Source organism: Mirounga leonina, unplaced genomic scaffold (assembly GCF_011800145.1).
Source record: "Mirounga leonina isolate KUSES-001 unplaced genomic scaffold, KU_Mleo_1.0 Mir_150, whole genome shotgun sequence".
Lineage (NCBI taxonomy): Eukaryota > Metazoa > Chordata > Mammalia > Carnivora > Phocidae > Mirounga > Mirounga leonina.
This window is the reverse complement of record NW_023270374.1, coordinates 26,101,339-26,127,171: the sequence shown is the minus strand read 5'-3', so window position 1 is coordinate 26,127,171 and position 25,833 is coordinate 26,101,339. Positions and strand designations below refer to the sequence as shown.

Here is a 25,833-nt window from a genome sequence, read left to right as displayed (position 1 = left end):
GAGAATGAGAGAGAGAGCATGAGAGCGGGGAGGGTCAGAGGGAGAAGCAGACTCCCCGCTGAGCAGGGAGCCTGATGCGGGACTCGATCCCTGGACTCCAGGATCATGACCTGAGCCGAAGGCAGTCGCCCAACCAACTGAGCCACCCAGGCGCCCCTTGTGTGTTCCCAGTTTTAAAGGTAGGGAGGAACATCCGGCTCCAGCAGAGAAGCGCTTAAGGAGAATGCAATCCTAGGGCCGGGGAAAGCGGGTTTCCCAGGCCCAGGCGACAGAGCATGCGCAGTCCACGGGTTTTCGGCTGTGAAGGGGCCAGGAGGAAGGGAAAGGCTCTTTGGGGTCCTTTAAAGAAACAGCCACACACCTTGGAGTAGCCTCCATATGCTTGGGTTTTAGCCCTGCCAAAGCCAAGTCTTCTTGGAAGTCCCGCCTCCTGAAAGCTCCGCCCCAACCAAGTAACTACGCGCGCGCCAGGGTACCGGGGAAGCCACACCTATTAGAAATCACCCGCCCTCGGGAGGCGGCTGGGCGCGCTCAGCAGAGGCGGCTGAGCACGCGGCAGGAGCAGACGCTGCGGAAGAAGCGGCACTGGCAGGAGGCGCAGGGGTCGCAGCAGGCCGGCGCCGGCGACTTGCAGCTGTCACGAGTGGCCACGCAGGGGCTGGGCGGCGGGGGCCGGGGCCGAGCCACGTTCTTCATGGAAGCCTCTTTCTGCGGGGAAGCGCCGGGGCTGCCCAAGCCGGCCACGCCCACCCCACCAGTCCTCACGTCGGCCTGGGAGCTCCTTGGGCAGTGGAGGCCCCAGACCAGCCATCCCCACCCGCTGCACCACTGTCCCCTGGACTTCATGTCCACAAGTGGCCCCAGGGGTCCCTGCCTCCCCCAGTCATCCACCCTCTGCGTCCAAACCCATTAACATTTACTTACCTGGATGGGCTTGGCCCACTTTTCTCCCTAGGGGATCCCACTCAGTTCTAGAGTTTTCACCACCTCTGCGTCTTCCCCCTTCCAGTGTATTCCCAAATCTCCTGTCAGTCCTGCCTTCACATTAAATCCGGATCCACCCACTTCTTCACCACCTCGCTACCCTAGGCCAAGCCACTTTCTTGGGTCTGCTGCTCTGGCCCACTTACAGTCCATCCTCCGTTGCACCAAACGGACCTCTCCGAAGACCTATGATGGCAACCACTCTGGCTTAAAGCCCCCAGTGGGTTTTCTTTGAACTTAGAATAAACCGTAAACTTCACTTTGGCTCTTGAGGCCCTCAGGTTTGGCCCCGCCCACCTCTATGAGCTGAGCTGTTGTTCCCACAGTGCCTTCTTTCCGTGCACCAAACGCAGAAAATGAGTTTCTGCTGCACGGCTTTTGAACTGGCTGCCCACTTTCCTGAAACCATTCTTTGCTGTGCTGTTCAATCCACGTAGCCATCAGCCATAGGAGGCTACTGAGTACTTGAAATGTGTCTAGTGCAACTGAAGAAGTGAATCTTCAAATTTAATTTTAATTTACATTTTAAAATAGCAGTGTAAAATTTTTTCTTTAAACAATTTTTTTTTGTTAGCACTACAGTTGACTTTATTAAAAATTAGCATCGGAATTGAGACGTACTGTGAGTGAAAAGATGCACCACCAGGTTTCAGACTTAGCACACACACAAAATAAAATATATCACTTTTTATATTTATATCATTTTATATCAAAATGATAATATTTTGGATATATTGGGTTAAATGAAATATTACTAAAGTTAACTACACGTACTTTTTACTTTTTTTTTAATGTGGCTACTAGGAAATTTAAATTTATATATGTGGCTCACATTGTATTTTTTGTTTTTTTATAAAGATTTTATTTATTTACATGAGAGAAAGAGAGCACAATCGGGGGGGCAGCAGAGAGAGATAGAGAAGCAAGCTCCCCACTGAGCAGGAAGCCAGGTGTGGGGCTCCATCCCAGGACCCTGGGATCATGACCTGAGCCCAAGGTAGACACTTTAACCCGCTGAGCCACCCAGGTGCTCTTCACATTGTATTTCTATTGGGAATTGCTGCTTGAGATTACTGAATTTTTCAATATGTAAGTGCTGCTTCCTCAGGGAGGGCTTCTGAGACCACTCTTCATTTTCATTATCATGCTTTAATTCTTTTACAGTGTTTATTATTATCTGAATTTATTTTACCTATTTATTGGCTTACTTGCTCTTTGTCTATTTTCCCCACAAGAATATAAACTCCATGATAGTGGGGATATATCTCTCTTGTTCACTTTTTTTTTTTAAATTTTTTTCCAGTTTAGGGAAAGTCAGAATTCTTTTTTTTTTTTTTTTAAGGTTTTATTTATTTATCAGAGAGAGAGAGAGAGACAGAGGCAGGCAGAGGGAGAAGCAGGCTTCTTGCTCAGCAAGGAGCCCGATGCGGGACTCGATCCCAGGACCCTGGGATCATGACCTGAGCCGAAGGCAGTCGCTTAACCGACTGAGCCACTCAGGCGTCCCTCTCTTGTTCACTTCTATAATCCCCATACCTAGCATACAAATATATTTGTCAGCTATGTATTCTTATGTCAATCATCTGATCTGCTTGTTTACAGAAGGTCTAGAGAGGAGCAGGGACTTGCTCAAAATCACACAGTGCCAGGTCTAAGGAATAATGTGTGCGTTTCAACAATGCCTCTGTCCAGTATTTCCCACAGTGTGGGAACCTGTGCCATGGTAGTATGATTTTAGGTGGTACATGAGTATTAAATGACATTAAATCACATAGTGAGAAAGGATTCTTTTTTCAGTCTCTTTCAACTTTAAAGGCTCCGTTTGGTGCCGATATATCATTAATGCTTTCCCAACACTTTCCTATTTTCTTTCTTTCTTTCCTCCCTTCCTTCCCTTCCTTTGTTTTCCTTTCCTTCCTTCCTTCTTTCCTCCCTCCCTCCCTTCTTTCTCTCTCTCTCTCTTTCTTTCTTTCTTTCTTCTTTCTAAGATTTTATTAATTTATTTGACAGAGAGCGAGAGAGCACAAGTAGGGGAAGTGGCAGAGGGAGAGGGAGAAGCAGGCTCCCCACTGAACAGGGAGGAAGCCCCAGGACATGGGGACTCAGGGATCAGGACCAGGATCAGGACCTGAGCAGAAGGCAGACGCTTAAGCTTAACTGACTGAGCCACCCCGGCGCCCTCTCCCAACACTTTCTAATCTGACTTTTAATACAGAGAACAAGCCTCAGCTTGAGAGCATTTGGCAGGCAACCCCATCCAGCTAAAATCCACTAATAATGTTTTATTTTCTTTATACTTATTTTTATGGTTACCTTATATTTATGGCAAGTGATACTGACTTTCTATCATAGTTACATATTTTTTAAGTTTTAATTTAATTTAATTTTTTAAAAGATTTTATTTATTTATTTGAGAGAGTAAGAGAGCACAAGTGGGGGGAGGGAGAGGAAGAACAAGACTCCCCACTGAGCAGGGAGCCCGCTCTGGGGCTCCATCCCAGGACTCTGGAATCATGACCTGAGCTGAAAGCAGACACTTAACTGACTGAGCCACCCAGGTGCCCCTTAAGTTTTAATTTAATTTAATTAATTTTTTTTTTTAACCGATTGAGCCACCCAGGTCCCTTAGGTTTTAATTTTAAACAAATATATTAAGTAGGGCGCCTGGGTGGCTCAGTCGGTTGAGCGGCTGCCTTCGGCTCAGGTCATGATCCTGGAGTCCCAGGATCGAGTCCCGCATCGGGCTCCCTGCTTGGCGGGGAGTCTGCTTCTCCTCTGACCCTCCCCCCTCTCATGTGCTCTCTCTCTCTCTCTCAAATAAATAAATAAAATCTTAAAAAAAAAAACCAAACAAATATATTAAGTAAATAAGTGAAACTCGGTTATGGCAAAAATTGTGGGGGGGTGCCTGGCCGGCTCAGTGGAGCATGTGACTCTTGATCTCGAGGTTGTGAGTTCAGGCCCCACGCTGGGTGTAGAGATTACTTAAAAATGAAAGCTTTCAAAAAAAAAAATTGTGGGAAGTGGTTCTGAAATAACTGAGCTTTAGGAAACAGTGCATTCATTCAAAAGAATGAGTGATGGTGATATTTCAGTAAGAGGGCTAGCTCATACAAGATGCTTTTTAGCAAGTAAGCTATTTTGCTTAGTGAACCTTAGCTCTCTGGGCTTCTGTGGGAGTCTGATTCAGGGCTTGAGGCCAGGAAGCCTTTAGACAGCTTTCAGCTTCTTTTGTTCATGTAAGGATGGAAAATCTTTCATTTAGTTCCCAGCTAGAATTCTCTTTTAAGTCCAGTCCCACCCCCACAATGAGAACTTCCAGTCCTACCTTGGAAGATCTTTTCTTTTCCGCCTCTTTTCTGCTGATCTTTTTGGGTTTCTTGTTCAGCACTTCAAAGAGAGACAGAAGGAGCAAAGCCAGATGTTTCTGGAGGCCATGAACTGCAGTGAAGCGGGAGGAATCGGAGGGGCCTCCAGGAAGTCTCAGGGTGGGGGAAAAGAAGGATTGGGTGGATAAATCACAACTTGGGACTTAGGCCAACAGGTTCTTGTTAGCCTGGCTGCTAACCTGGAGCCAGGGACTGAAAGAAAAGTGTCCTCTGAGGGAAGGCAAAGAGGAAATCCAAGAAGGCCCTGAAAAATGGATTCAGTGTCATGTACATGGATGGACCTGTGTTTCCTGTATTCCTAATTTTCATTTCTCAGAGCTATGGAGCCAGGCACACCTGATTTGAATCCTGACTCTGCCATTTAACAACTGTGTCTCCTTAGGCAACCTACTTAATCTTCTTAAGATCCAGTTTTCTCATTTGTAAATAGGGTACTGTAATATCCACCTTGCAGGGTTGTCTTGAGGATAAAAAAGATATGTTTATAAAGTGAGAAGTCCGGCACATCAAAGGTGATCAAAGGTGAGACTTACTTTCCTGATACATCTAGAATATTCTCTTTTCGTAGTGAGAGTCAAGGCAGTGAGGGACATTAGTTTAGAACTTGGGTTCTGGAATTAAACACCTGGGTTTGAATTCTGGCTCTACCAATTAAGAACTGTGTGATCTCATGTTAGTCACTTAACTTTGCTAAGCCTCAATTTCCTCAACTGTGAAGTAGGAATAAAAAATAGTACTCACTTTACAGTGCCTAGCACACAAGGAGTATATCTGTTACTATTATTTTTATCAGAAGAAGTTGAACTAGAAGATGTTTGATACCAGGCTGTAATGCCTCTGATATTTTCCCCTGAGCGGTCATTCTCAGTTCTCAACCCTGAAAGGACTAGTTCATCCCACACTCGGTTATATTCCGCAGCATTCTCTAACATTTTTGTTATTGACAGTTCTGTGATTCAGTAGGTTTCAGAAATGCTAAGTTAAACCAAATTCACAAAGTGTCTTAACTTCAGGGTTTCTCAGAGCCTCTAACATGTGAAGCTGCATATTAGATTAGTGGTATGCAGGGCTTTTTAAAACCATGAGTCAAGGAATACTTTATTCCTCTAGCATTACTTTGAAGAATAAGCACAAAGGAACTCTGATGTATGTCAATGAATCCTGGGGAGCATGTTTGACATCCTGTAGCCCCCTCTCATGGGCCAGAGTACAGAGACTAGGCACCAAGACAGGCTACTTACCTACAATAGAGACAGAGGGGAAATCCAACAGGTTCATGGAGGAGTTGCTCCTTAGGCTCCTGTCATCCCTGGGCTTTTCCTCAGGTGCCAGGTGGCTGTAGGCAGTGAGGAAGCACAGGGAGACCAGCAGTGTGGCCAGGAGTAGGCGGAGGATATTCATTCTTGGAGGCCTGAGTGGGACAGAGAAGGCAGTCAGGTTGGTGGGCCAGGGGTCCTGGCAAGAGGATGTGCCCTCTTGCTTTCCTTGTGTTTCTTTGGGCTGGTGCTCTGACCGCGTTTTATAAGTGTCCCAGTGGAGCTGGAGGACCACCAAGGCTTAGGACGGGAAAGGGGACCTGATGAAGGAAGAAGAGAGAAAAGAAGTGATAGGGAGAGGAAGAGAGACAAGGAAAGGAGGGAGATTGAAGCAAAGAGAAAAGGAATGCATTGCAGTTGGTCTCTGTCATCCAGAGGGTGGGGTGATGGTTTGTTTTTTTTTTTTTTAAAGTCAGTGGTCTCAGAAGACCCTAGGCCTGGGCAGAATTGTTGAATGGTCCCCAGTAGTGCCTTACAGTGGCAGAGGTTTTACTAAGGTGCAAAGGATAGAACTCTTAAGACTCTCTGAGAAAGATGCAGTGATAAATGGCGTCTTCAGACAAGTGTATATGTTGTTGCATATGCTGTATTCCCATGCCCAGAGGGAATGATGCAGGTATGGTTTGTGTGAGAAGGATGGACCTGTTGACATAGGCTAACTGCATTTACTGACTTATTGCTAGCTGGATTTTGATGAAGCAGACAGATCCTAGAGTGGATTTCTTCCCATGCATCCTCCGTTTGGCTTAATTAGGGCTCAAAGCTTCACTAACATCTTCACCTTCTCTGAGTGTGGGATCCCCACTCCTCCTTGCTCTGTGCATTGTTCTCTCCAGTCTGGGAAAAAAGAGGCTGCTTTTCCAAAGTTCTCTTTGCCCTGCCATAAAGCACCGTGGGTGAGAGGAGGATAAAAACAATCTGCTCGGGCGCCTGGGTGGCTCAGTTGGTTAAGCGACTGCCTTCGGCTCAGGTTATGATCCTAGAGTCCTGGGATCGAGTCCCGCATCGGGCTCCCTGCTTGGCAGGGAGTCTGCTTCTCCCTCTGACCCTCCCCCCTCTCATGTGCTCGCTCTCTCTCATTCTCTCTCTCTCAAATAAATAAATAAAATCTTTAAAAACAAAAACAGAAACAATCTGCTCATGCTGGTCTTGCCCACTCCTGGGATCCCCTTACAGCAGCCTGACAATTTCTAGCCTACTCCTTCCAGCCTAATAAACTACAATTAATAAAATACAATTTCTTAGAACCTAAGTAATTTAGTGGAACTATATAACTAAACTGAGTCTGAGAAGGGTGAAATCTCAGTGGAATTAATCTTATTTGTGTGTTGGGAGAGGGCAAAGAATGAGCATTCCTTGCACCAAATCTGGAGAGGGATATGTATGTCCTAAATGTAATACAGGCCTATAATGCCTAGTTGTATTATCATCCTCAGGGTCAGATTTTTTTTTTTTTTTAAGAATTCAGAATTGTGTGGATTTTAGAAAACTAATATCATCTATATACTATATTAAACCACATACAAGGGGTCTGGGAGCACCCATAATAAAAATTTTGATACTTCTGCAGCAAAAAGTTGGGGATATTCATAATAAACAGGATAAACAAAGACTATGGATTGTTTTGCATCAACTGAGGATAAGTTTTGTTGCCAAGAGACTTCAGGTAAGGTCAGATTTTGCTGCCAAAGGAAAAAAAAATTCTGACAGTTTTCAGATTTTTGGGATTTTGCAATTTCAGGTAAAGGATTATGGACCCGTACAAACCCTCATTGCTGTTACTGCTCAACATGGGACACACACTTCCTGCTATTAATACAGGATAATAACACTGACAGCAACGACTACCTGTGCAATTGTGTTTCTCAAGAGTAATTCGTCCTTCCATTCTGTCATGGTGAAGACTGTTCTTTGATCTGTGGTATCACTGGAGACAGTTCCTTCTCTTAAATTCATCATCTAGTTTAAGTTACTGCTTAGGATTTAAGATGAGTTTCTGTTCAGCATGGTGGATAGGTGACCTAACTCCCCTGGATGTACCTGCTATTTAAGTGGCTGTATGACCTTGGGTCCATCTGGGCCTCTGCTTTCCCTTCTGTAAAAAGAGAGGATAGGACTACATGACTTAGTACACATTATGAGGCACAGAGTTGAAACTTAATAAAGATTTGTTTAATGAATGAAAGAATCTTAAGACCTTTCTTAAGACCTTTCTAAAATCCTATGAATCAGTGATTTCTGATTCTTGCTTCCTGGACTTTGGAGCAGGTTAAACAGTTGTACAAAGATTTTGTTAAGGCCACTTGTATATCCTTAAGAGTTAGAGGATTTGAAAATGCATGAATGTGACTGAATCTGATTAAACCCTGGTAAAGAGGGCATGGGAAGTCATGGCTAAATGCAATTGGCTGTGTGTCTCAGGAGTCTTGCTGATGTGTGTGCACATGTGCATGTATGTGTGTTGTGCGAGCACATGGGTACTAATGCATAATGGCTCCAATTGAGGGAATGTGGGAGACAACAGTATCCAGATCATCTCTGAGTTTGATAAAATGAGTACGCAGTGTATCAGTATGTGCACTGCAGATATCCCCTTAGCTATGGCACTGGAGATAGCCTGATATCTTAATCCTTTAGGGTCAAGGCCTTGGTCCCCAAAGCAAAAGAAAGGATTATAATTTCCCAGTGATGAGGAAGGGCTAACACCTATTGGGACAGAGGTATAGTGAGAGATAAGAGCTGAGGAAGAGATGAAGGCAGCAGAGTCTTCTTGAAAAGAGTAAACAATATTAGTTGCTGACCATACTAGGTATAAATGAGGAGCAGCCCTGACAGCCTGCCTTGGGTTTTGCTTGTGGCATCAGTGAGGGGAGCCAGGGTGTCTGGGAAGCCAGCAAGTTGGCATTGCTGGGAAGGTGACTGGGCTCTGTTGGTTGTAATAGTGGCTTCTACCAATCTTGCCAAGCACCAATTGCCAGGTACATGGGGGTCTGGGTGAAGCTCATCCCTGTGGAGGAAAAAAGTGGCCAGAAGCAAAGTAGTGTTTGGTAGAGGCCTAACATGGAGGAGCATCTCATACAGGCCAGTGGTGTTGGAGGCAGACTCTCCCCTGATCAATCTTTTGGAACAAAACATATACTTGGGAAGAAAAGGAAATTAAACCAGGAGGGAATCTTAACCTTGAAATTGTCTGCAAACCTTTGCCCAAATATGCATTTTTTTTTCTGGGGAGAAGGTCCATAGCTTTCTCTGGATCTATAAGGGGGTCTCTGGCCCCTAAAAAGCTCAGAACTCCTTCTTTGCAATTTGAGTGAGGCTCATCCAGAACCACAGGCACATGAGAACAGAGGATACTGTCATTTTTTTTCTGTTCAGGCAATAACTGAGTTCTATACCTGGGAAAGTGTGCTTGTTGGAAGGGGCATATTATTCCAGTACTGGTATAAAATAAAGAAATATAATAATGAAGCAAACAAAAAAATATAAACCCTATAGTTCCATTTGTGAACAAATACCAAAACTCCCTCAAATGTAAATATGCTTACATATGCAAAGAAAAAAGAGTGGAAGGATACACGTTAAAATTTTAATAATGAATACTTCTTAGGAGTGGAATTGAGGATGGGGAGTGAGGTAGAGACGTGTACTTCTGTATTTGAATTTCCTTTTCAAGAATGTTATTACTTTGGGGCGCCTGGTTGGCTCAGTCTTTTAAGCATCTGCCTTCAGCTCAGGTCATGATCCCAGGGTCCTGGGACTGAGTCCTGCATCGAGCTCCCTGCTCAGCGGGGACTCTGCTTCCCCCTCTCCCTCTGCTCCCCCCTCTTTCTCTCTCTCTCTCAAATAAATAAATAAAATCTTAAAAAAGAATGTTATTACTTTGTAATAAAAAAAAAGATGATAGAAATAAAATACTGAATGCTACTTGACATAACATCAAAGGATTTAAAAAAGATGGATGGAGAGTTATATTTGATTTCTGACATTGCGGCTGTGGAATTTGCAGGGCCCTCCTCCCCATTTGTACCTCAAATTCAAGGTACAGTTTGCTCTCAGCACCTACTACTCTGTCACCAAAATTTAGGGCTTTCTCATAGCATTATCTTCCTTTTACCCTTCTCTGTCCTGGAAAGATCTCAAAGCCTTTTACCGTTCTGGTTCATCAGCCACTGTTTCTGATATGCCAAAACCTAGGAGAGGTAACACACAATTTTTGTTATGGATTTGTTTCTCAGCCAAATGAGCTATACCAAATACTGAACGTCAGAACTACAGGAGAAATACCTCTCATTTGTAATTACCTAGATTCCCCCCACAAGATGTTCAGTGGCTGCATAGGGATCCTACCACCCTACACATCTTTGACCCATTTGAGCAACAGGTGATATGCATCCATGACAGGTGTCTGGCTGTGTTGAGCTTAGGAGGCTCCATTAGGGCTATCGGTTCATTCCTTAATGTTCCCTCAGGCTTATCAGTGATGGTAATTTCTGGGGTAGCATGAAGGTGTCAATATGTTTTACCTATTTAGTTTTCTCCTAGAATAGCCAATCAAGCAACAAATATTTTCTGAGGCTTTCTTCCCATGGCAGTTAGTGTTACAGGATTAGGCAGACCTCTGAGAAGGGCAAGAGAAAGAGAAGCATAGAAAGAAGGGTCCAGAGAACTTTGGGACATGGTGTTAGGAGAGCAGATTTTGCTGAGGGTGGGGATGGGACACCAAAAGGGGGGAAGGGACTGACGGGAAGGGCCTGAAGAAAGGCACTTGAGGGACTGAGCCCAACATTCCAAGGGATCATTTAATTAACCTCATCTATAACATGTTTGAAAAACGTTAGAAAGACAAGGCCAACAGAGCATGAGGAATTCACCAACTTCACAGTTCTTGCTCTGTCTTTGGTTAACCCAGTCCCAGAGGTTCAGCATCCCTGCTGAACTGCTAACCAAAGCTACCCTAAGCCAAGCCACTGACACTGTTGCCTAGACAACTGTGAATATCTCGTGTGTGTGAATGTCTCTTTATTGACATCCTGCCTCCTTTCTTGTCCCGTTCCATCCATTCCCCAAATAGTAGCCAGTGATTGGGGAAGGGGGGCATGATTCATTTTTTTTTGAAGATTTAATATATTTATTTGATATATAGAGAGAGAGCACAAGTAGGCAGAGAGGCAGACAGAGGGGCAGGCAGAGGGAAAGGAGAAGCAGGCTCCCTGCAGAGCTCGATCCCAGGACCCTGGGACCATGACCTGAGCTGAAGGCAGACGCTTAACTGACTGAGCCACCCAGGAGGCCCTGGGGGTCATGATTCAAATCACACATCACTCCCTGCTTAAAACCTGTTAGAGCTTCCCATTGTTCTTGAAATAAAATCAAAATTTCCTGCAAAGCCCTGTTACTCTCTCTGGACTCATCTGATAGACTCTCCTGTGTAATCACTATATTCCAGACATATTCTGTTCCTAGAATATGCTAAACTTTCCTATCTCAGGGCCTTTACACCTGTCATTCCCTTAACCCTAAATGTTCATTCCCTGGCCTTGAACTTGATTCCCTCAGCTCTTCACTTGGCTGGATCATTGGCAACCTTTGGATCTTTATACAAATATCACCTCTTTCTTTGACCACTTTATCTGAAAGTGTACTTTCTCCAGTTTCTGTCTGTCCCATCATCCATTTCTTTCATAGCTCTTACAAATTAGCAATTATCTATGTTTATCTTCATAATGGCTTTCCTTTTCTTGTAGAATTTAAACTCCCAGAAGGTAGGGACCTTGTTGTCATATTCATTTTGCTGCCCCTGCTACTAGGCAATGCCTGGTACATAGCAGACTCTCAATAAATATCTGGTGAATGAGTGAATGAATGAATGCGTAGCAAAGAAGACCAACAACAGGGCGCCTGGGTGGCTCAGTTGGTTAAGTGGCTCAGGTCATGATCCCGGAGTCCTGGGATCGAGTCCCGCATCAGGCTCCCTGCTCAGCGAGGAGCCTGCTTCTCCCTCTGACCCTCCCCCCTCTCATGTACTCTCTCTCTCTCTCATTCTCGCTCTCTCAAATAAATAAATCTTAAAAAGAAAAAAAGACTATGTATGAATTAGTTCCAAGAGAAAGTAGAACAAGTTTTGAAACAGATACCCATGCAAGTGTTTCTGGAGTAGGTCAAGATCTTTTAATCCCACAAAGTCCTCTAAAATAACCAAAGAAAACCAAAAGTGGCTCTAGCATGCCATTCCTTCTCCTAGCGTCTCTTCAATGGAAATGGCAGAACAAATGTCCAGTGTTGCTGAAGTGGAGCAAATTCAACCACAATAGAAAATATTAACCTGAGCTTTCCTCTGGGCCAATAAAATGTGCCAAAATGGGAATCCACTCTGAAAACTCAAACATTTAGAAAGGAAAAGGAGGCTTTGCCATGAATGGACTTTTGGCTATCTGTTTTGGCTTTAATAAATATGAAACAAACCAGTTCTACACAGGCAGATTGACCCCAAATCCTAAATTCTGCTCTGTGACAATCATTAGAAATCTGATACTATCTTTCTGAAGACATTAATGAAGTGCTAAAGTTTGACTCTGGAGTCAGAGTTGAGATTTTGGAGTACTTCTTCCTAAGGACTTAAAAAAATTTTTTTTTTATTACTAAGAAATGGAAAAAGCAGAGTAAAGAAAAGTAAGAAGCTACTAGTTAGCAGAAGGTAATCTGCTTCGACTAACAAGTTCTTTAAACTTTCCAAAGTAGTAGCAGCTTCACTCATTCTGAAAGCATATTTAAGTTGCCAACTAAACTCCATATGCTTCCCCTCAAAGAACAGAGGCCAAAGGAACTTTGTTTCTGACCTTGTAGCAGAATAGCCTTGCTGCTTGTTTGTCTGCAATTTCAAAGATAAGAATAAGAAAACAACCAATCATACTACAAAAATTATTCCAAACTTCACTCCATCTCATGGGCAGGAAGATTCTCACTGACGCGCAGTGAAAAGAAGAACTGTTTCATCAGCTGAAAAGCATCAGTAAGCAGACCAGGAGAGCATGCCAGGTTTTACAAGAGAAGCAAAACTGAAGGGTAGCATTTATTTTACAGAGGGGCTCTCTAACAACTCAGGTCATTTGAAACTTAAACCCAGAGAAGAAGATGGGATCTCTGCAGGCAGCAGAAGAAAAGTGCAACTCTTGATCTCGGAACTTTAAGTTTGAGCCCCACGTTGGGTGTAGAGATTACTTAAAAATAAAATCTTAAAAAAAAAAAAAGAGGAAGTATTCTATTTACCTTTTCTACCATTCCAACTCTTTAAAGGCAGTGGGGTGTGCTGAAAGAGCAAGCCAGAAAATGTGAGTTTGAATTCCAGCTCTGCTAGTGGTGTAATTTTGGACAAGTTAATAAACCTCTCTGACTCTCTCATCTGAAAATGGGGTATCTTACATTGTTATTGTGAGAAATTTATTCATTTACAGCTCCCCCGCACAGTGCCAGGCACATAATAGTTGCTTAATAAATACTAATTTCCTTCTCTTTCTCAAAGTTGGTTGAGGTCTTACAGATATCTTCTGATGCATTCCATTGTGGTTTTTTTATGGCTCTTGGTACAAGTATAAATAATTAAACTCTCCAAGAATACTGACATTTCAATTAGTTTTGAAGACTCTCATGGTTTTCCTATATTGGGTAGAATTGAGTGGCTCCTTTCTCAGGAGGCTATTGGCTAGTTTTTATAGATGGGCTATAATGCAGGTGACCAGATAACCTCTAATAAGTGTGAGTTTTGAGAAGTTCAAGATCAAGGAGCATGTCATAGGGTTGTGAAGGCCTGAGGGGATGCTTGTGAACTACCTCTAAAACCTCTGAAATGCTGACCTAGTGCCCCTTATTTCTAGGAGAGACTGAACAAGCCATTGGGCTGCCTCATTCAGGATATAGTTTCCTGTGTGGGGTGAGTTAGGTAGGGGTCATGTGGCCTGCCTGTTGTGGTGATGACACTGTTTCTGCACCATATTTAGAACTGACTGGAATAGTTTTTCTGGGGACAAGACTGCCTCTGAGGGTCATACTCATCTCTCCTTAGTTGGAAAAAAGTGGCTTCGAAAGGTGAGGCCTGAACTTCTCTTAAAGGGGTAAGAGCCTAGACCCCCTCTGGTGCTATTCAGGAGGCCCAAAACCTTCTATCAAAAAATATTTTCAGGGGCGCCTGGGTGGCTCAGTTGGTTAAGCTACTGCCTTCGGCTCAGGTCGTGATCCTGGAGTCCCGGGATCAAGTCCCGCATCGGGCTCCCTGCTCGGCAGGGAGTCTGCTTCTCCCTCTGACCCTCCCCCCTCTCATGCTCTATCTCATTCTCTCTCTCAAATAAATAAATAAAATCTTTAAAAATATATATATATTTTCCATAATGAAAACTTACTTCTATCTGGAATTAGCACTACCCTTTAAGGGTCTTCTAGGGATTACAAAATTACCACCTTGATTTTCAATTGAATAATTCCCTTGCTTGCTTTTATGGTTTACCACATAATGAATCTCTAAACTATATTTAATTTTTTTAAAAAAGTAGGCTCCATGCCCAACGTGGGGCTCCAACTCACAACCCTGAGATCAAGAGTTCCATGCTCTACTGACTGAGCCAGCCAGGCACCTCAACAATAGTTTAATTTAATTTGTTTTTGAACTTTATCTAAATGGAATAATATTGTACGTAATATGGGACTTGCTTCTTTTGTTTTACCTGTTGATGTGTGAAGTTGTGATTTAGATATTTTTACTGCTATATAGTGAATATCCTGCAATTTATTTTTGCATATTTTACTGTGATCATCATGTGAGTTGCTCCAGTGGGGACTATTAAGAACAATGCTCCTTGAGCATTCTTTTTTTTTTTTTTTAAAGATTTTATTTATTTATTTTAGAGACAGAGCACAAGAGAGGGGAGCGGGAGAGGGAGAAGCAGACTCCCTGCTGAGCAGGGAGCCCGATGCGGGACTTGATCCTGGGACTCCAGGATCATGACCTGAGCCGGAGGCAGTTGCTTAACCAACTGAGCCACCCAGGCGCCCCGCTCCTTGAGCATTCTTATACAGGACTCCTGAGCACACATGTAGTGGTTACTCCATATATTGAGAAATGGAATTGATGGGTTATAAGGTTATGTGTATGGTCAACTTTATTAGGTAATACCAAACTGTTTTCCAAGTTCATTTTACCAATTTTATACTCTAGTCAGAAGTGGGTATGAATTGCTTTTGCTCTTTATGTCACCAACGTTTGGTTATTTTTTGACTTAAAAAATTTTTGCCCCTCTGTTTTAAAACAGTATTTCATTATAGTATAACTTACATTTTCTTGATTACTAAAGAGATCAAGCACCTCTTCATATTTTTATGAGCATTTGAACTTCCTTTTCTGTGAAATTCCAGTTCATGTATTTTCCCCATTTCCCTGTTGACTGTCTTTTTCTCATTGATTCATAAATATACACAAATCCTGTGTTGGTTATATGTGCTACAAATCTTCTCTTCTAATTTGTAGCTTGCCCTTTTACTCTCTTTATTATATCTTCGGAAGAATCAAAATTCTTCATTTAATGTAGTCAAATTCATCAGTATTTTTCATTTTGTATATTTAAGAAATCTTTTTCTTTTTTTTTTTTTAAAGATTTTATTTATTTTTTGACAGAGAGAGAGACAGCGAGAGAGGGAACACAAGCAGGGGGAATGGGAGAGGGAGAAGCAGACTTCCTGCGGGACAGGGAGCCCGATGCAGGGCTCGATTCCAGGACCCTGGGATCATGACCTGAGCCGAAGGCAGACGCTTAACGACTGAGCCACCCAGGCGCCCCTTAAGAAATCTTTTTCTATCTCATGGTCATAAAGATATTTTCTTATATTGCCTTCTAAAAGTTTTCTATAGTTCTATAGTTTTTCTTTCACACTAAAATCTCTTTAACTTTTATAGTGGAGAATTCCAAATATATACAAATTAGAGAAAATAGTATATTAAACCCCTATTTCTCTTCACTCAGCTTCAAAAATGTTCAAATCACGGCCAATCTTGTTTTATCTATATTGTTAACCACTACACCCCTCAAAACATAGTATTTTACCCATTAATATATAAGAACTATTTTGAAAAACATAACTGTGATACTAATATCATACCTAAAAATATTTAAAATTTCTTAATGCCATCAAATATCTATTCAGAGTCATGTTTAAATCTTTAGTCAAACTAGTATTAATTTTTGTATATAGTATAAACTAGGAATATAATTTTTCCCATATCATAACAATTGTCCCAGCACAATTTATTGAACAATCCCTCTTTTTCCTTCCTTTCTGCAATGCTACCTCTGTCATAAACCAAGTTTTCACATATGCATGTGTTTGTTTCTGGGAATTCTGTTTCATAGTGCTATTTGTCTTAAGATACTGTCATAACTACTATTGCTTTATAAATCTTGATATCCGGTAGAGCTAGTCCTTTGATTTTGTTCCTCTTTTTAATTTTTATTTTATTTATTTATTTTAAAGATTTTATTTATTTATTTATTTGACAGAGAGATAGCGAGAGCAGGAACACAAGCAGGGGGAGTGGGAGAGGGAGAAGCAGGCTTCCCACTGAGCAGGGAGCCCGATGAGGGACTCGATCCCAGGACCCTGAGATCATGACCTGAGCCGAAGGCAGACATTTAACGACTGAGCCACCCAGGCGCCCTTGTTCCCCCCCCTTTTTTTTATTTATTTGACAGAGAGAGACACAGCAAGAGAGAGAACACAAGCAGGGAGAGTAGGAGAAGAAGAAGCAGGCTTCCTGCAGAGCAGGGAGCCCGATGTGGGGCTCAAACCCAGGACCCTGGGATCATGACCTGAGCTGAAGGCAGACACTTAACAACTGAGCCACCCAGGCGCCCCTGATTTTGTTCTTCTTCAGGAATGTCTTGGTTATTCCTGGTCCTTTGCTCTTCCATATAAAAATCATAAAAACAGCTTGTCAAATTCCACCAAAAAAGACTGTTAGGATTTTTATCAAAATTGCATTAAATCTATAGATCAATCTGAGGAGAAATGTCACTTTATATCTTTTTTTTAAGGTAAGCTCCACACCCAGTATGAAGCCCAATGCAGGGCTTGAACTCACGACCCTGAGATCAAGACCTGAGCTCAGATCAAGAGTTGGGTGCTTAACTGACTAAGCCATCCAGGCACCCCTACAATATCTTTTCATGTGAACAGATCTCTCCATTTATTTAGGTATTCTTCAATGTCTTTCAATAGGGTTTAAAAATTTTCTCCATAGGAATTGCCCAACTTTTGTTAGATTTATTCCTAAGTATTTTTTATTTTTTGTTGCTATTGTTGTTATGTTATATAAACTCAAGTTACTAATTATTGTTGCATGTAGAAAAGCAATAGGATTTTATAAACAGATTTATACCCATCTGCTAAACCTTGCTAAATTCTCTTAATTCTAATAATTCACCTACAGATTCTTTTGGATTTTCTGCATAGATGAACATACATCCTCCAAAAAACACCATTTTTTCTATTCCTTTCAATCGTTATATCTTTTATTTCTTTTTATCTTATTGTGTTGGCTATGGTCTTCAGCATGTTGAATAAGGTGAAGAATTTTTGCTAATCTTTCAACACAGGATATACTTTCAACATTTCATCATTATATGTGGTATTAGAAATGCTTTTTCTTAGATTAAGGAGGTTCCTTTCTGTTGCTTTTTTCCCCCTCCTTTTTAAGCCACGAACAGATCTTGGTTTTTCTTCATCAATTGGTACAAATGGCTTTTATCCCTTAATTTGTTAATGTGGCAAATTAATTTATTTTCCACTGTTAAACCAACTTTGCATTCCTAGTATAAATCCAACTTGGTGATGTAGTACAGTGTTTTTTTCCTGTCCTGTTTTCTACCACTATCCTTGCTTGGTTTTGGTATCAGTTATTCTACCTTCATAAGAAGAACAGGGAAATGTCTCTCCTTTCTTTTTGTAAGATTTTATTTATTTGGGAGAGAGAGGGCAAGGGGGTGGGGATAGGGAAATGAAGAAGAAGACTTCCTGCTGAGCTGGGAGCCCTACAACGGACTCGATCCCAGGACCTCAGGATCATGACCTGAGCCGAAGATGGATGTTGAACTGACTGAGCCACCCAGGTGCCCTGGAAATGTCTCTCCTTTAAAAAAAAAAATTTTTTTTTTTTTAATTCTTTGGAAACTTTATGTAAGATTGTCATTCCTTGAAAGTTTGGTAGAACTTACCATCCAGGCCTCTGAAAGAACATCATACAGAGTATGGCAAGATTTTTAAACTATGATCCAATTTCTTCAATGGTCATAGGACAGTTCAGGTTTTCTTTCTTTCTTTCTTTCTTTTTTTAAGATTTTATTTATTTGTCAGAGAGCGAGCGAGCACAAGGCAGGCAAGGGAGAAGCAGGCTCTCCACTGAGCAAGGAGCCCAATGGGGGACTTGATCCCAGGACCCTGGAATCATGACCTAAGTTGAAAGCAGATGCTTAACTGACTGAGCCACCCAGACATCCCTACAATTCAGGTTTTCTATTTCTACATCAATCAGTTGGAATTTATCTATTTCATATTTTCAAATTTGTTGGCCTGAAATTGTTTATATTATTCTTTTATCTATTTAATCTCTTCACCGCCTACCATATCACCTTATATCATTTATAGTATTGTTGATTTTCACATTCTCTTTGTTTACTTAATTAATCTTACCAGAGATATTTTCAAAACACCAAATTTTGGCTTTGTTGATCTTCTCTATTTATGTTTACTTTCTTTTTCATTAATTTATGCTTCATTTTTATTACTTCTTTTGCTTTGAGCTTATTCTGCTATTTTTTCCCTTAATTTCACATGTTGAATGCTTAGTTCTTTGATTTTAAGACTTTCTTCCCTTTTCTTCCTTTAAGGCTATGAATTTCCCTCTAAACAGTGCTTGGTTGCATCCCACAAATTTAGATATATAGTAGTTTTTCTACTGTTTAGTTATAAGTATTTTCTAGTTTCTATTATAATTTTTTTTTAAGATTTTATTTATTTATTTGACAGAGAGAGAGAGAGAGAGAGCACAAGTAGGCAGAGCAGCAGGCAGAGGGAGAGGGAGAAGCAGGTTCCCCACCAAGCGGGGAGCACGATGTGGGGCTTGATCCCAGGATCCTGGGATCATGACCTGAGCCAAAGGCAGATGCTTAACTGACTGAGCCCCCCAGGTGCCCCAGTTTCTATTATAATTTAATTTTTAGCCTAGAAGTAGTTAAGAAGTATGTTTTTAAAATCCCAGTATGTGAAGTTTTCCAAATTTTCCATTAATTATTGGTTTCTAACTTAATTGCTTTGTGTCCCCAGGATATGGTCTGTGTGATACTAATCATTTAAAAATTTGTAGACTTGGGGTGCCTGGCTGGCTCAGTCAGTGGAACATGCAACTCTGGATCTCAGTACTGTGGGTTTGAACCCCACATTGGGTGTAGAGATTACTTAAAAACTAAAAGAAATCTTTTAAAAAATGAAAAAATAAAAATAACTTTATTGAGATATAATTCACATAACACAAAATTCATCCTTTTGAAATGTACAATATAGTGTTTTTAGCATATTCAGAGTTGTTCAACCATCAGACAATATGTAGTCTTTTGTGACTGGTTTCTTTTACTTAGTTACTTACATGCTCCATGTTGTAGCATGTATCAGTACTCATTCTTTTTCATGGCTGAATAACATTCCATTTTATGGATGTACTATATTTCATTTATGCATTCACCTGTTGACAGGCATTTGGGTTGTTCTCACTTTTTGGCTGGTATGAATAATGCTGCTATGAACATTTGAGTACACGATTTTGTGTGGATGTATGTTCATTTTCTTTTGGGTATACACCTAGAGGTGGAATTGTTGGGTCATTGGTACCGCTATGTTTAACATTTTGAGGAACTATCAAACTTTTCCAAAATGGCTGCACCATTTTACAATCCCATCATCATCACATAAGGATTCTAATTTTCCCACAATCTTGCCAACACTTGCTACTATTTTTTTGATTGTAGACATCCTAATGGGTGTGCAATTCTACCTCATTTTGGTTTTGGTTTGCATTTTTCTAATGACAAATGATATTGAGCATCTTTTCATGTACTTTTTGTCCATTAGTATATCTTCTTTGGAGAAATATCTATTCAAATTCTTTGCTCATTTTATTTTTTTTAAAGATTTTATTTATTTATTTGAGAGAGAAGGAGAGAGAGGGGGCACACAAGTTGGGGGGAGGGAGAGGGACATCAGACTGTGCTGGGTTTGGAACCTGACACAGGGCTTGATCTCATGATCTGAAGATCATGACCTGAGCCAAAATCAAGAGTTGAATGCTTAACTGACTGAGCTACCCAGGCGCCCCAATCCTTTGTTCATTTTAAAATAGGGTTATTTGTCTTTCTGTTGTTGAGTTATAAGAATTCTTTATATATCCTGGATAAAAAATCTTTATCAGGTAAATGATTTGCAAATATTTTCTCCCATTCTGTGGGTTATCTTTTCACTTTCTTTCTTCCTTTTTTTTTTAAAAAGATTTTATTTATTTATTTGACAGAGAGAGAGAGATAGCGAGAGAGGGAACACAAGCAAGGGGAGTGGGAGAGGGAGAAGCAGGCCTCCCGCGGAGCAGGGAGCCCGATGCGGGGCTCGATCCCAGCATCCCAGGACCATGACCTGAGCCGAAGGCAGACGCTCAATGACTGAGCCACCCAGGCGCCCCAATAAATAAAATCTTTAAAAAATATATGTATATATATATATAATTGATTTTTGTATTTTAATCTAGTATCCTATAATCTTCTGAACTTGCTTATTAGTTCTAATAGTTTTTTTGTGGATTCCTAGGATTCACTACATACAAAATGATGTCATGGAGGAATAAATCATGTCAATGGAAATAATTTCACTTCTTTCTCTCAAATCTGGACATTTTATTCTTTTTCTTGCCTAATTGCCCTAACTAGAACCTCCAGTACTATGTTGAATAGAAGTGGTTATGGAATGGACTTAAAAAAAAAAAAAATCAATTCAAAACAATTTCTTCTTCTTTTTTTTAAAGATTTTATTTTATTTATTTGAGAGAAAGAGAGCACAGAGGGGGTAGGGTCAGAGGGAGAAGCAGACTCCCCACTGAGCAGGGAGCCCCATGCAGGACTCGATCCCGGGATTCCAGGATCATGACCTGAGCCAAAGGCAGACGCTTAACTGTCTGAGCCACCCAGGCGCCCCTGTAACTGGACATTTCTAAGGTAAAAACAGATATCCTAGAGGTAAACATTCTTTATATCCACAAACTCTGTCCATTCTTTTTTTTTTTTTAAGATTTTATTTATTTATTTGAGAGAGAGAGAATGAGAGAGCAAGTATATGAGAAGGGGGAGGGTCAGAGGGAGAAGCAGACTCCCCGCCGAGCAGGGAGCCCGATGCGGGACTCGATCCAGGGACTCCAGGATCATGACCTGAGCCGAAGGCAGTCGCTTAACCAACTGAGCCACCCAGGCGCCCTAAACTCTGTCCATTCTTTCTTTAAAATGTTCCCTACTCCTTTCTATTCCGGCTGCCATACCCTAGAGACCCTTATCACCATAATTAGACTCAGACACAGCCTTTTGTTAGTCTGTACGACATCAGTCTTCCTTCTCTCAAATCTTTCCCACCTACTACCCCCTGCCCACCTGCTCAAAAGCCTAAAAGGACTCTTGATATTAACCATATCAAGTCTAAACTCCTGTTTGTTTTCCAGGCCCTTTACAATATATCCGTTTTTTTTTTTTTTTTTTAAGATTTCATCCATTCATTTGACATAGATAGAGAGAGGCAGAGCACAAGCAGGTGGAGTGGCAGGCAGAGGGAGAGGGAGAAGCAGGCTCCCCGCCAAGGAAGGAGCCTGACATGGGGCTCGATCCCAGGACCCTGGGACCATGACCTGAGCCGAAGGCAGACGCTTAACTGACTGAGCCACCCAGGCGCCCCACAATGTATCCCATTTTGCTTTATTTCCCACTATTGCACACATACTTTCCATTTACTGCCCATACACACGGCCTGCTCATTTCAACCCATGGGACAGATTTATCTCTGTTCCCAAAGCATGGTATGAGGGGTCAGAATAGGGGTCCAGTAAATGTGAGCCAGCAGTTGGCATTTGTCTCCCTTTTGATGCCCTCCCTTTTTATATTTAATCTCACAAACCATTCAGTATCATATTCTGCTTACAGACTTCCTGAGTTTCTCTAGCTCTTATGGCCTCCATATTTATTAGGTAGAGAACAAACAAACAAACAAAAACAGAAACAAAAAGAGTATAAAAGGGAGGGAGGGAGGGAGGAAGAGAGGAATGAAAGGAGGAAAGGGGGGGAAGAAAAGTTCCACACCACAGAGAATTGGCTTTAGGAGTTACAAAAGCAAAGGGAAGAGAAGGAAAGGCTAGTAGTCTGATAACTTCCACTTTGAAGCTATTCAGGAAACAGTTCAATTAGGAATATTCATTGGCTTTCTACAGTACCATATCATCAGTATCATTCTGTTCAGAACACATATACTATCAGTGTTCCTTGCTAAGTGTTTCAGATGCATTCATTCTGCTTCCCCCTGTAGGTTCAGGATTCATTTCTTCCTGCTTCCCTGGTGGCCCATATTGAGCTAAATGCCCCCTTCTCCATGCTCCCACGAGAACCTGGTGTTTCCTTTTAACTCAATATCTTATATTGAAAGTGTTTGTTTGTGAGTCTGACTCACCCTTAGACTATGAATTTCATGAGACAGGCTTACTTGTCTTTGTATTATCTCTATAGACTCTGTACATGTAGATGCTACAGAAATGGCCCCTGAAGTAACTAGGCTGTAAGCTTCGGAGGGTAGGAAACAAGGGTTTTACACCTCTTGTTCTTATATTATGAATAACAAGCTCAGTGTTTAGGTGTTAAGAAAAAGCTTGTTAATGTTAACATTTCTGTGCTCTGCTCTTCTCACCACCCACTCATAACCTTACCCTTGCCCATCAAACCCCAGTTACTGAGCATTTACTAAATGCTCAACAGACTCTTAACAGGTTAATACTGATGGCCACTGTGAGAGAAAAACAATGAACAAATTCTTTAATTATACTTCTGTTTAGAAATTTGTGCATAGTCTAATTGTCAATAAGAACTTCTGCCACATTTTCATACTTTCAGAGAATAGGCTTTAGAGTCAGGCAGAATTAGGTTTGCCTGGCTCCAAAGTTTATTAGACTCATGGCTCTGCAAATGCACTAGTTATTTGACCTTTCGTAGGGCCTTTTAGAGCCTTAAATTAAAAATGGAAATGACAGGGTGCCTGGGTGGTTTAGTGGTTAATGACTACCTTTGGCTCAGGTCACGATCCCAGAACTGACAGAATCTGTCTAAGTAACTATGTAGGAATTCTAAACTCTACTGAAGGCTTAGGACTTCCAGGGGAAAGCTCGCACAGTAAGTTGTGCTTAATTTTGGCTCTTAGCACAGTAGCAGTTACCTGTGGCAGACAGCAGTGCACATGTTCCTGGAGGAGCTTGCACTTAGTTTGCTGAACCAGGGTGGGCAAAAAAGAACCCTGTCCTCCAAATATCAGGATCTGTGCTCTGATTGCTGATTCCTGCTTCTGGTCACAGAGGTACAGACAAAAAGGTGGGTGGTCAATGTTGTTGCACTTCCCCACGTTGTTGCAACCCCCTAGCTCTATAGTCAAAGTGACTTTCAGTAGATTTAAAGGGCCAGCACCCATTCCCCCTTTCAATTCTCTTTTTTTCCCTTTTTGGAAGTCAGACATTATGGAAGTCATACTAGGACATTCAAAAACAACCACATATACAACCACATATGCAAATTAAAGAGTGACCATAGAAAGGCTTAGGAAAGACCTAAGAAGACCTTAAGTTTATGCCTCAGGCTGATCCTGGGCAAAGAAACAGCCTACCACAATCAATAGAACAAAATAAAAAATAACAAAAACAGCAAACCTTGGAAAAGGAAGAGAATGTGAATTCCAGAGATAGCAAATTATTAGATTCAAATGTCCAGTTTCAAAAAAAAAAATCACAAAGTATATAAAGAAATAAGAAAATATGGCCATTCAAAGGAAAAAAAAAAAATCAACAGAAACTGTCCCTGAAAAAGACCTGATGTCAGATATACCAGCCAACTTTAAAACAACCATCTTGGGCGCCTGGGTGGCTCAGTTGGTTAAGCAACTGCCTTCGGCTCAGGTCATGGTCCCAGGGTCCTGGGATCAAGTCTCACATCAGGCTCCCCTGCTCTGTGGGAAACCTGCTTCTCCCTCTCCCTCTGCCTGCCACTTCCCCTGCTTGTGCGCGCTCTCTCTCTCTCTGTCAAATATAAATAAATAAATAAATAAATAAATAAATAAATAAATAAAAATATTTAAAAAAATAAAACAACCATCTTCAAGATGCTTGAAGAACTAAAGGAAGATGTGGAGAAAGTCAGGAAAACAATGTGTGAACAAAATGGCAATGTCCACAAAGAGTTGGAAAACCTAAGAAGAAATCAAAAAGAAATTCTGGAGCTGAAAAATACAATAATAGTAAAGAAAAATTCACTAGAGGAATTCAAAGGCAGAAGAAAGAATCAGTGGGGATGCCTGGGTGGCTCAGTCAGTTAAGCGTCTGCCTTTGGCTCAGGTCATGATCCCAGGGTCCTGGGATCGAGTCCCGCATCGGGCTCCCTGCTCTGCAGGGAGCCTGCTTCTCCCTCTGCCTATGCATCTCTCTCTCTGTCTCTCATGAGTGGATAAATAAAATCTTTAAAAAATAAAAAAGAATCAGTGAACTTGAAGATAATATGGTGGAAATTATCTTATCTAAGGAACAGAAAGAAAAATGATGGAAGAAAAGTGAACAGAACTTAAGGGACCTGTGGGACACCACGGAGTTGACCAACATATGCATTTTAAGAGAAGGGGCATGAGAAAGAGAGAGGGGTTGGGTTGGAGAGGGAATTGGGTAGGGGGAATATTTGAAGAAATAATGGCTGGAAACTTCCCAAATTTGATAAAGGGCATGGATATAAATGAGAAGTCCAACAAATACAATGAATTAAGATGAACTCAGAGACCCACACCAAAACACATTTATAATCACTTTCAAAAGACAAAGGCAGAATCTTGAAATTAGCAAGAGAGAAGCTACTTATTATATACAGGGATTCTCAATAAGATAATTAGCATCTTTCTCATCACAAACTTTAAAGGCCAGAAAGCAGTGGGCAGATATATTTGAAGTACAAAAAGAAAAAAACCTGTCAACTGAGAATCCTATTTTTGGTGAAATCATCCTTCAAAAGTGAGGTGGAAATAAATTCCCAGATAGACAGACCTAATTCCTAGATAGATAAAAGCTGAGGAAGTTTGTTACTACTAGACCTTACCCTGCAAGAAATGCTTAAGAGAGGTTGGGGCGCCTGGGTGGCTCAGTTGGTTAAGCGACTGCCTTCGGCTCAGGTCATGATCCTGGAGTCCCAGGATCGAGTCCTGCATCGGGCTCCCTGCTCGGCGGGGAGTCTGCTTCTCCCTCTGACCCTCCTCCCTCTCATGCTCTCTGTCTCTCATTCTCTCTCTCTCAAATAAATAAATAAAAATCTTAAAAAAAAAAAAAAAAAGAGAGGCCTGCAAGGTGAAAAGAAAAGACACTAGACAGTACCTTGAAGATGTATGAAGAAATAAAGATTTCAGTAAGAGTTAATGCATGGGTGTTATAAAAGCTAGTATTATTGTAACAATGGTTTGTAATTCTAATTTTGTCTTCTAGATGATTTAAGAGACATTTGAAAATAATTATTAGTCTAAAAGCTAGTAATTATTAGTCTAAAAGCTGGTATCTAAAAGAGACATTTGAAAATAATTATTAGTCTAAAAGCTGGTATTATAACTTTGGGATAATTCTACATTTTGTTTATAACATAACTTAAGAGACTAATGAATTTAAAAGAATTAATAATTTATGTTTTGGGGCACACAATGAATAAAGACATAATTTGTGGGGTGCCAGGGTGGCTCAGTTGATTAAGCATCAGACTCTTAATCTTAGCTCAGGTCTTGATCTCATGGTCATGAGTTCAAGCACT

The 25,833-nt window shown here is 41.3% G+C and overlaps 1 protein-coding gene across 1 annotated transcript in view; it reads right to left on the bottom strand.

Annotated features, from left to right (window-relative positions):
* Positions 1-88: 88 nt before the first annotated feature.
* The window catches only part of ASIP (agouti signaling protein), a 47,798-nt gene continuing 22,053 nt past the window's right edge, over positions 89-25,833 (bottom strand). The window contains exons 3-5 of the mRNA XM_035006141.1: positions 5,615-5,784; positions 4,313-4,374; positions 89-708 (exon numbers count right to left, since the gene is read on the bottom strand). Of these exons, the coding sequence (XP_034862032.1) occupies positions 532-708; positions 4,313-4,374; positions 5,615-5,784 (409 nt within the window). The 3' untranslated portion in view covers positions 89-531. The remainder of the gene's footprint in view (positions 709-4,312; positions 4,375-5,614; positions 5,785-25,833) is intronic.